Source organism: Cebus imitator, unplaced genomic scaffold (genome assembly GCF_001604975.1).
Source record: "Cebus imitator isolate Cc_AM_T3 unplaced genomic scaffold, Cebus_imitator-1.0 Scaffold14, whole genome shotgun sequence".
NCBI classification, from domain to species: Eukaryota; Metazoa; Chordata; class Mammalia; order Primates; family Cebidae; genus Cebus; species Cebus imitator.
In genome coordinates, this window is record NW_016107329.1 from 11,165,602 (window position 1) to 11,176,684 (window position 11,083).

The following is an 11,083-nucleotide window of genomic DNA, read 5'->3' on the forward strand; positions in this document are numbered from 1 at the left end:
GGGAGACGGAGGTTCCGGGAGGACGGGGGCGCGCGGGGAGACGGAGGTTCCGGGAGGACGAGGGCGCATGGGGAGACGGAGGTTCCGGGAGACGGAGGTTCCGGGAGGACGGGGGCGCGCGGGGAGACGGAGGTTCCGGGAGACGGAGGTTCCGGGAGGACGGAGGTCCGCGGGGAGACGGAGATTCTGAGTGGAGAGAGGCCCGTGGGGAGACAGCGAGGCCCTGGGGCAGCCTTGCCTTCCTGCGTTGTGCATCTTCTGTGATCAGACGCCGCAGGCTCCGTGTGTCTCGGGAGCTCCTCAGAACGCAGCACTCGGGCCCCCAAGCCGGGGGAGTCCAACGCCCTCCACGCGAAAACAGCACGAGTGTGGCCCCATCTGTGGAACCACGGTCAGGCTGACAAGCTCCCAGGGTTTCTCAGCTCCGGCCCCCTCCGGGATACTGGGGGGCTTGCCATGGGTTTGCTTGGAGTCTTTAAGGGAGGCTGGTAGCTCCAAGGGCCAGGCGCCGAGTGACCCCACGCCAGATCTCAGGAGTGAGCAACGCAGGGCAGCACCTGAGAAGGGGACACCTGCCAGGTGCGCTCTGAGTTTCGGGGGTACTCCTGTGGGCCACTGCCGCCTCCTGAGTCACTGGCCCCTTTTCAAGCTGCACCTGTGCCTTGGGATGGTGGTCGCCTTGCAGTGTCTTCCCAATCTCCTTCCTCACAGCTGCTCATGACTCTTCCACTGCCCCCTCTGATCTCAGTCCCCACTGTTTCATTAGCTCCCATCCTGGCACTTCCTCACCTGGCACCTCATCTCCTGGCACTTTCTTACCGGTGTTTCGTCACCTGCCGCTCTGCGTCACCTGCCGGCTGCCTCCTGCCTGCCTTAGTCTTATGTTTGGAGTTCCCTGCATTCACTCCCTAAGGGTAAGCCCACCTTCTATACTGATGTGAACTTCCCCTCAGAACCAGGGGCACCGGGTCTGCAAAGGCTCCCGGCGTGGCCAGCCTCCAAGTCTGTGCAGCCCCTGGTGTGGCCGGCCTCGGAGTCCACAAAGCCCCTGGCGTGGCCAGCCTCCAAGTCCACAAAGCCTCTGGTGTGGCCGACCTCGCTCTATGAGTTTGCTTGGCCCTTTGCTCTGCTGGCCTGCTGCTGTTCTGCTGCTTTTTGTAAGCCTGGCCATGGATGCGGAAGGCTCACAGTTTTTAGGGGTTCCACTCGTTTCGCAGACGTTCCAGGGAGCACATTTGTTGATCATCGATACCAGCTGAGCACTGGAGGCTGCACTCCAGAATTAGACCTTTAGGGACCAGCAAATATGAGAGGAGCTGGCTCGGGAAACCTGCTTTTGTTGTAATAAGGAACAAGGCATAAGTATCACAAACAAACAAGTTCTCCAAGCTTCAGCTACTCACGAAAGGCATGCTGTGTCTGATAAGCACGTTTTCACTAGTAGAGGATAATTTTCACGGCCCGTTAGGGTCTCTTGATTCATAATTTAACCAAATACAGTTTCTGGAGCCGAGTCAGCTCTGCAGCCTGGTTGTGGAAAGCTCGGTTGCGTTTTCTGTGTGCTTTGTTCCCTCCGCCACCCGCGTGCCGGCCGCACCTTCTGCATAGCCCCTTCATTCACCAGAACACTGGTCTCTGCGTAAGCTCGTGTCGCTGTCCGTGGAGTTGGAAGGATACCATTGTAAGTAGCATTTTCACACTTCCACCTTTCGGATTAAGTCAGTGTATCTGGTCACCTTCATTTTATAACTCTGGGTGTGGAGAAAGAAGCACCCGTTATGCCTTTCAGAATGTTTACAAGCTGACTGCCCTTGTCTGATACACACATGAAAATCGAGTTGCCTGCATTGGAATTCTAGTGAAGTGCTGAAGTTAGAACGTCTAATGTCCTGTGGTCGTATTTGGGTAACTTGTGGGATGAGGCTTTTCACCCTGTGAGGTTGGCAGGGCCCACTGTGAAGGCTTGCGTTGACTATTAGGTTAAAATTGTGGGTGCTGGACCCATGACCCATGGGGTCAAACCCCAGCTCTGCTGTCCATGTCTATGCTGTGCTTCAGTTTACTCATCTGCAAAATGGACTCAGGAGAGCGCCTACCTGCTGGAGTTGATGTGATGATCAAATGAGTTAAATTTGAGGCAGGAAGCTGTGAGTAACTGTTTGCTGTCAGGGTCACATGTGCACATTCTTAGCACCGGCCAGTGCTGGCCACGAGCTCCCGTGCTCAGCAAAGGGCCATGTGAACACTGTATGTTCACAAGGCCCTCTGAACATACAGTGAGGTGTGTTACCACACTGACGATCCCGGTAATGAGGTGTGTGGGGATTTTCCACGTGAATGAGAAGGAAAAGGAAGGTTCTGGGAGGAATGAGAGGAAGGTCTGTCATTGACTTCCTTATGGCCACGTGGCGATAGAGGTGACATCCGTGGTCGCCATTCTCTGAGACGCCTTTGGTTGCAGAGAGCTTGAGTCTCGGCTTCAGCGTGCAGCACTTCGAGGGCCCCCCTGTAGTAGTGAGCTCCTGCTCTCCCATCCTCCCTCCCTCCTTTCTCCCTCCCTCCCTCCCTCCCTCCACACCAGGAGCCATTGTCCAGCATAAATCCTAGGAGATGCACAGTGCTGAGGGGAACCCGAACCTTTGGGAGGAGATGCTCAAGAAAAGCTGTGAGTTTGAAAATACAAAAGAGCTGATTGTTGCTTCTAAATTACGGGACAGCATGGCGTCTGCATCTAAACTGGGCTCTCAGCAAATGTTCTGGTTTTTGTTTATTTTTTTGCTTTACTCCTTTATTAAAAATGTTGAAGAAATGAGACAAATCCCCTGAGCATGAAAACCAATTTCTCAGCGTTACAGTCATATCACATAATTGTGCTACTTAATTCACTAAAGGAAAGAACTAGCATTAAGTTTCATTAATGACATTTTTGGCAAGAGATTAGGGATGGTGAGCTAACGCCCCAAACAGGACTCAGTTTTTGTAAGAATGCCTGATCTTTTCAAATGGAACTTGTCACAGACAGTGATGAGAAGCATTCCAGCTGAAACACTGCCCAGGGGACCACATGCCTTCAGGTGGCTCATGGGGTGGCGAGGCTGGAGCTGCGGGCAGCTCGTGACGCTCACGCGGGGTACCACGCTGGGTCACCTGCACCTCTGAAGCCGGGCTGCGTGGCCTTCCCAGCCATTCACCAAGGGTGCCTCTGCCAGACCAGAGCCCCTGACCTTCCCTGGCGGGTCCGGTTGGGGCTGAGGGAGAGGAGGGGCTGCTCGGCGTGTGGCCTCGCAGATGCCTCAGCTGGGAAGACGCCTGGGCTGCAGGAAGGAGTCACAGCACGCCAGACCGGACCATAGGCCTCCTGTGCAGCGGGAACCCCGCAGCAAGGACCTGGCTGGGCAGGGTGGCCGGCACAGAGAGGTTGGGGTCATCCAGCTGACAGCGAGGGGCTTCCCAGAGCTGCTGTCTCTGCTTGCAGCCAAGTCATCTGTCTCCAGAAGCACGCTCTGTCCTTCCCCCCACCCCATGCTTTACAGAGAGAGGAAACGAGACACCTTCGTCTATGCCGCACCCCAGGCTAGCACGACGGCTCCCGCCCTCGTCAGCCCAGGAGGGCTGAATTGTAAATCACCCAACAGCTCATATGAGACCTGCCCTAAACCAACTCCCTTCATGTTAATGTAAGACTCTTTTACTGCCAAAAATGATGCCACTTATTGATACGGATGTTTTTCTTTCTTTTTTTTTTGAGACAGAGTCTTACTGTGTCGCCCAGGCTGGAGTGCAGTGACGTGATCTCTGCTCACTGCAACCTCTGCCTCCCAGGTTCAAGCGAGTCTCCTGCGTCAGCCTCCTGAGTAGTTGGGATTACAGGCCAGCTAATTTTTATATTTTTAGTAGAAACGGGGTTTCACCAGGTTGGTCAGGTTGGTCTCAAACTCCTGATCTCAGGTGATCCTCCCACCTCGGCCTCCCAAAGTGCTGAGATTACAGGCGTGAGCCACTGCACCCGGCCGATACAGATTTCTTAATAGTAGCTTGCGGCCACATTGTATAAAATAGACTCCCAGGAGTCACCAAAGTCAGCCCACTTCTCAGGGTTCCAGCCATTCTTGCGCCTCCCTTTGGCCAGCCAACAGGGTGACAGGAAGAACTTGGATCTTGTCGGTAACCCCCCACATAGGCACCGAGGAATGAGAGCTAAGCAGAGCCCTGGCACAGTTAGGGCTTGAGGAATATCTCACTTTATAGTGTTACTACTCAGCTATTTCCTTTTGTATACTCCTTTACATAATCATATATTAGTTTATAGAAATAGGGCTTGAAGCCTCCCTTTATATAATCCTCTATATATAATCATATAATAGTTGATAGTATGAGTGCCTAAAGAATATTTCCCTACATATGTACCTATAATTATATTTTAGTTCATAATCGGAGGAATGCCTAGAGTGGACACAGTACAGAGCATTAATTAAGGGATAAGCAGCTTATAATCAGAGGAATGCCTGGAGCAGACACAGTGCAGAGCATGAATTAAGGGAAAACAGTTATACCAGGACAAGACCCCACAGCCCAGGTGGCAGCGTTTAGTATCGTAAAGATACCCGCTGTATGGCAGGCTTGGGGCGAGAACCACTCCTCCTGATGAAGGAGTTGTAGGACCTTGCTCCGGTTCTTGTGGAAGGCTGCCCTCAGACCGGCAATCCACCTTGGTGACTGTGAACTTCATCAGCTCTTGCTACTGTGCTGCTTGAAAAGCATCTTCCCATAGAACCCACTGGAAGCTGCCAGAAGGTGGCGGTAACCCTGACAGCTCTGTCACTGCTGTGTGACTTAAAGCATCCTCCTATAAATCTTCTTAGAAGTAGTTTCCCATAGATACAAGTATTGCACACTGCACCCTCTTCACTGCGCACGGCCCACCTTCAAGTCTCGGTGATCTAATGGGGGTGGACCCCTTACTGCACACGGCCCTTGCCTTCGTGGGAATGGGCCCCTTGCTGCACACTGTCCACCTCCTAGCCTAGGTGACCTATTGGGGGTGGACCCTATGTTTTATTGCACACGACCCTATCACTATCCTTAGAGATGATTTCACTCACTGCCCTGCCCCCCTAACCTATACACAATAAATACTCATGCTTCTGGACATTCGGGGCCTCACCTTGCCTTGCCAGCTGCTCACCGCTCATAGGTGGCGTGGCCCCCCGAGCCCAGCTGCATTTTCTTTGTACTTCTGTGTCCTGTCTCTTTATTTCTCAAATCCTGCGCCTCAGCACAGCATAAGGCTCACCCCACTACCTTGTGGGGCACTCAGCCCTACATCTGGCTCCCAACGTGCCCTACAGGATCTCATGTGGGTTTTTTCATGGAGGAGCTACTACGGAGCTTAGGGAGGAAGCAGCCTCCTCCAGCCAGGAGAGGACAGCAGCGTTTTCACGATGGTCACTAAACCCAAAGCTTGTACATGCCACATACAAGAAGAAATTAGCAGATCGTGAGCGAGGTTCACATCCCAGAATTGAGTTTTCAAAAATGGTTTTCATTAGTAACATCTTTAAAACATATTTAGATGTTTAGGACATTGAATGATGAGCGTGTGTGTGCACGTCTGATCTGCTCAGCTCCAAGTGGCCCTGGCATTCCAATTCTGTGAGTTTCCTCAGCACCTTACCAGGCGCGCAGGATGGAAAGGCAGAGAGGTTTGGTGCTGACCCCAGAGGCGACCCTGGTGGCTCCTGAGGTCACTGCTCACTGCTTCCGTGAATACAAAGCCTGTTCTGCGTCTGTCCTTGCAGCCTTGTGGATGGAACCAGTGTTTAAGGCTTGATTTCCTGGTTATTCAAAGAGTCCCTTGGAGGATCAACTGAGGTCAGGACTTTAAGACCAGCCTGGGCAACATGGTGAAACCCCGTCTCTACTAAAAATACAAATATATGGCAGCTGCCTGTAATCCCAGCTACTTGGGAAGCTGAGGCAGGAAAATCACTTGAATTTGGGAGGTAGAGGTTGCAGTGAGCTGAGATCACACCACTGCACTCCAGCCTGGGTGACAGAGCAAGACTCTGTCTCCGAAACACAAACAAACAAAAGCAAAGAGGCCGGAGCTCTGGAAACACCACGTGAAATGTGCTGTTTTCCCACTTTCTTGTGAGTCGGGTTAGGGCTGATCTGTCCTAGGTCCACGCACAAGCCCCCAACAAAACGGGGTCATGGTCTCTGTTCCTGGGTGGCTGAGACTTTGAGCCCCTCGCCCTGTTTTCCTCTGTAGCTGTTTTGAGGGATGCAGCACAGAGAACAAGCTCCCTGTGCTTCAGGGGTGGCGGCTTTGGGACCCCCTAGTTGCCTCTGGCAGGTGGGTGTGGAAGGCAGGAGGGGGTTAGTGTGTGGAGCTCTGTCTTTGCTGGTGGAAGCTGGCTCTCAACGCCTGTAGCTCTCAGAGGAGCAAACCCAGCATAGAACAGTTTGAACAGAATCACTATGTTTGTGGAGGCTAATGGGACACCGAGGCACTGCCTCTCAGGGCGTGGAAGCAGCTGTTCCCTCGATGTCCCTGATGCCAGTGGAAGGGTGCAGTGGGTGGGCCCACCAGCCATTCTGTGAGCACCTGTGCAGGGGTGCGGGAGGGGTGTGCACTCAGTAAATGATGTTGAATAAATGCATTCTTTTGCTGCTAACCAGATGCATGCTCTAATCACTTCAGCTCACAAAAGGGCACATGTGGTACTCAGACAGCATGTGGGCTTTCACAAGCAGGCCTGAGCACCAGCCCTGCCACCTTCTCTCCCTGTGGCCTGGAGCATATAATCACAGGAAGAAGAGTTAAAATGGCACTAGGCCACTTGCATGGCCTCGCACATCAGCTGTGAGGCCTGGAACCCTGGGTGTGTCCAGCATGGTGCCCAGCAGCTCTGAGTGCCTGAGGGTAGCACGTCACCTCGGGGCTGTTGGGAGCCCCAGATACTGTCACCTCTTCCCCTCGTTCGGAAGCAGCCGTGGCGCCCAGGGTGGGAGCTGCTGGCTTGGGCCCAGCTCAGCATCTCTTGGGGAAAAGTATCTCCGGCCACGCAAAGCTGTCCCATCGCTTCCTCCCTGGAGCTCAGCAGCAGACGGGCCACAGGCGTGGAACTTCCCACTTTGTTTCTGGAGAGCCAGAGCACGTCCCTCCCTTCCTCTCGGTTTGTAGTTGTTTGTTTGAATTTGAGACTTCCTGAGGCCTGGAAGGTGTTTTTGGCTTGCTCTGTAAGGCAAGGAGGTCCATCCCATGCAGGCCCCCCGCCCCGTCTGAGGAAGGAAACGCCCAGAACTTGCACACAGCGGGGCAGGCGCTGCCGCGGGTTTCTCCAGCACCGCGCATTGTCTGCCTGCTCTTCCAGGCGTGCGGGGCGGTGGTCGCTCGGGCCAGGCACTGGGAGCTCAGGCCTGCGGCAAGGAGAGCTGGGGACTCCAGGAGGCCGGGCGCTCCAAGGAGGCGGCTCGACCCTCTTGGGTTCTTTCTCGTGACTTGGTGAAGCCCAGAGTCATCAGGGTCCCAGGCGCCTGTTTCTCGTGACCGTGCAGCACCCACCCGGCTTTTAACCATCCCAGCAGAGACCTGAAGGCTGCGGCTCCAGCGTCGGGGCTGCCTTGCCCCTGTGTGAAGAACCAGAGCTGCCTCTGCTTTGTAGACAGGGCACTCGATGGCCGAGAAGGGAGCATCCCGGAGGACCCTGCGCCGGCTGTGGTCCCTGCCCCGGAGGCGCAGGGGGGCCGTGGGGCACTCGAGGCCAGGTGAGACGGAAGGGGGCCACGGGGCTCGGGGGCAGGCTTGGGTGTCCCCTCTGCAGGCGGGCGCCTCCATGGGGTATTTCTCTTCCCACTTGACTGGCAAAACCTGTGCTGCTTGGAGACTTTTTAAAAATGTGGAGATGTGACATCTTTCTTAAAAAAGAAAGAAAAAACAAAGGTGGAGGTGGCTGCAGGGCGTCCCACTCCAGGTCTGTGGGTCCAGCTTTCTTTGTTCGTCGCTGGGTCCGCCTGTCCTGCGGTTCTGCAGCCTGGGCTTAGGAATTTCTGCTCCGATCAGAAAGATGAGCGGATTCAAAGTGGGGGAAACGGCTGTGGCGCGTGTGAACGAGGCTCCCCCGGCTCTCGCGGTCTCTTGGCAGCTGGGTGTCCTCTGGGCCACGGGAGATGTGTTTCGGGTGGGATAAGGGCGCAGAGCTGTCACAGGTGCAGCCCAGGCTGGGTGGACCAGCAGTGCCGTCTCAGGCACCCCACACAGAGCGTCTCAGGCCACCCAGGCCCCTCCCAGCCACTCAGGAACAGCACGTGTGCTCAGCCCCGGGGCAGAGCCTCAGCTCTCACAGACACTGCTTCCATTAACCTCAGAGGAGAAGGGCCTTCTGCTGGCTTGAGCTGGAGAGAGGAGCTCGTTGCTGAGTTCCTCTCCCTCCTGCCCTTTCCCCCATCTGGGGACCAAGAACCTGGTGGGCTGTGGAACGTGGGGCAGAAGCTGGCCGGAGCTTTCACCTGGCTCCTCACGGCGCTTGGGGGCTGGGAGCGTTTCTTTCAGGGATGGATGGGTGGCAGCTGGGCACTGGCAGGTGAGCGTCAGGGAGAGGAAAGGGAGGCAGCGAACAAGTCCGGGCAACGCCTGGCTGCCCTGGGATGGAGGTCACGGCCGGGACGGGCAAGGTGGGCAGGAGGGTCCCTCAGGCTGCGCCCTCCCTTCTCCCCGCCTTGGGTACGGCAGAGCCTGTAATGCTGAGGAGGACTGCGTCAGTCGCTGCTGGCGGCTGAGCATGAGCCATGTGTGTATGAGTGCCCAGGGCTAAAAGAACAGAACCCAGCCTCCCACCCAGTCCACTGACATCCCCCCAGCACAGCGCAAGGGAGGCAGCGGGGGGCCATGCGCGAATCCCACACACGCCAGGGTGACCAGCGCTCCGTTCACGCCCCACCACCTTCCAAAACTGAAGTCGCCAGACCCTGGACATGAGCACGGGGGTGGGGAGGCTTGAAGATGGGGACCCCGGGACAGTCCCTTCCTGTGCAGTGGGGACCCCACGACGTCCCCTTCCTATGCATGAGGACCCCGAGACATCACCTCACAGTACATAAGGACGGAGATGTCCCCACACTGTGTGGGCACCACCCTGTTCCTTGTGGAGCCAGAGAACACAGGAGCCACGCTGAGCTTGTCCCCGTGGCTCTCACAGCAACAGCCGCCCCTCTGCACGGCAGCACTGGAGATGCTAAACTAGGACTGTCATCCCCTGCCAGTTCTGCAGTGCTCTGGTCACCTGTGAGGACATTGTCCATGACATCAACACTCAGTGAGCCCCGTCCTGCCCTTGGCTGCAATGTGCAGGTGCGGAGGTGTCCCCTTCCTGTAAGGAAATGTGCACAGAACCCTGGCCCCGTGCATGGGAGTAGAGCAGCCCCCGCCATGCCGGTCACCTGGGTGTAGTGAGAGGCAGATTCTGGATCCCTGGGCCTGGGTCCTGAGATCCCATGACTGCCAGCCCCAAAGCACAGGCTGGGGGATGTGTGGCCAGGTGTGGGGCCTCCTCCTCTAGGCTGGGCCATGCGGGTGCGGCTCAGAGCCCAGGTCCTCTCTGCCTGTCTCTGCCTGGGCCGCCAGCGTGACCCGCCAGGCGTGGACGCCTAGGGACTGAGCTGTGTGCGCCCCCTCCCGGCCCTGTCGGCAGAGCTTGGCTCCCCTTGGGTTTTGCTCCCAGGATGTGAGTCTGATTGGAAGGTAGAGGAGCCGCGGGTGTCCCTTCCTGTTTCCAGGCCTGGACCGGGCAGGCCCCTGTGGAGGTCGTGGGGAGACGCCTGGCTCACATTGGACCTGGGGAACTGGGCCCAGAGTACAGCAGTGGAGGCCTCATCTGAGGGCCTGGCAGTGGGGGCTCCAGCAGAGAACATGGGGCTGACGAGGGGGGCCGAGGGACAAGGGTTCGGGCGCCCTGTAAAGAGGTCTAGGGACCTAGTGGGCTCCGAGGAGGGCAGCAAAACCCCAGTTGTGCCTGGTAACAGGGGCTGTGCCCACCTTGGTCAGGGGATTTCTGGGCTGGGGCCAAAGGCACAGGGTGTGGAGGCATAGGAAGAGCAGGTGGCGGAGGCTTCTTCCCCGATGTCAGCCGTGCAGTGGAGAGGAGTGGGCGCTGGGCCGAGGGTGGCCATGTTCCCTGGGGCCTGGAGCCTGCAGGTTGCAGGAAGCCACAGAACTGTGGGAGTGGGGAGACCCAGGGATGGGGCGAGCACAGGCTCCGTGGTGGGGGGTCTCCCAAAGGCTCTGCCCCTCTGTCCATGAGGTGGGAGGTACAGCCGACGGGGAGTCTCGGGGGCCTCCTGTGGAGGGGAGTGTGTGCCCGGAAGGCTGCCAAGCCAATGTGAGTCTGGTGGGTGGCGGGCATCACGGGTGTGCCCAGAGGCCTGTCCTTGCGTGCTGTGGGAGGGGAGGTGCATGGTGGGGAGCTGGGCGGCGGCCGTGCCTTGCACCCTCAGGACAGGGTGAGCTGTCCCAGCTGTGGCCGAGCCGGTGCTGCATAAGAGACTTGATGTGATGTCCGTGTTGGTGTCTGTGGTTGGAAGGGACATCTGGGCTGGAGTTGACCCCGGGTTGGAGCCGTGACAAAGGACAGGATGATCAGGGAAGCTGCAGAGAACAGAGTGAGGTTGGAATCGTGAGGGGCTCTGCCGTGTGGAGGGGGTGACGGCGGAAGAACCCAGGAGGTAGGGTTGGGCTGGGGGAAGGTTCGTCCCCGAATCCAAGGTGGCAACTGTTAGGAGGTGTTGGTTGGGCGGGGAGGTTGCGGAAAGCGTTTCCTGATAACTCTGGGAGTGGAGTGGTGGGGGCAGCCAGGCTGGTTCAGCGCAGGCCGGAGGGGAGGTCCAGGTGCAGCCTGGGGGCTGTGGCAGGGATGCAGCACTCAGCAGTGGCTCCGGGCTTGTTGGAGGTGAGGGGTGCGGGCCCCTCACATGGTCTAGTGTTTGTGGTGCTGAGGGGTGCGGGCCCCTCACACAGTCTAGGGTTTGTGGAGGTGAGGGGTGCGGGCCCCTCACACGGTCTAGGGTTTGTGGAGGTGAGGGGTGC

At 57.1% G+C, this 11,083-nt stretch overlaps 1 protein-coding gene across 6 annotated transcripts in view; it reads left to right on the top strand.

Annotated features, from left to right (window-relative positions):
• Positions 1 to 11,083, top strand: part of MCF2L (MCF.2 cell line derived transforming sequence like) — a 212,943-nt gene that overhangs the window by 80,539 nt on the left and 121,321 nt on the right. Inside the window, exon 1 of one of the 6 annotated variants that reach the window (XM_017502500.2) lies at positions 7,334 to 7,770. The exons of 4 other annotated variants lie outside the window; for them this stretch is intronic. In XM_017502500.2, the coding sequence (XP_017357989.1) occupies positions 7,680 to 7,770 (91 nt within the window). In that variant the 5' untranslated portion in view covers positions 7,334 to 7,679. Of the gene's footprint in view, positions 1 to 7,333; positions 7,771 to 11,083 lie in introns of those variants that run through there. One more of the 6 variants, XM_017502553.2, reaches the window with a different exon arrangement.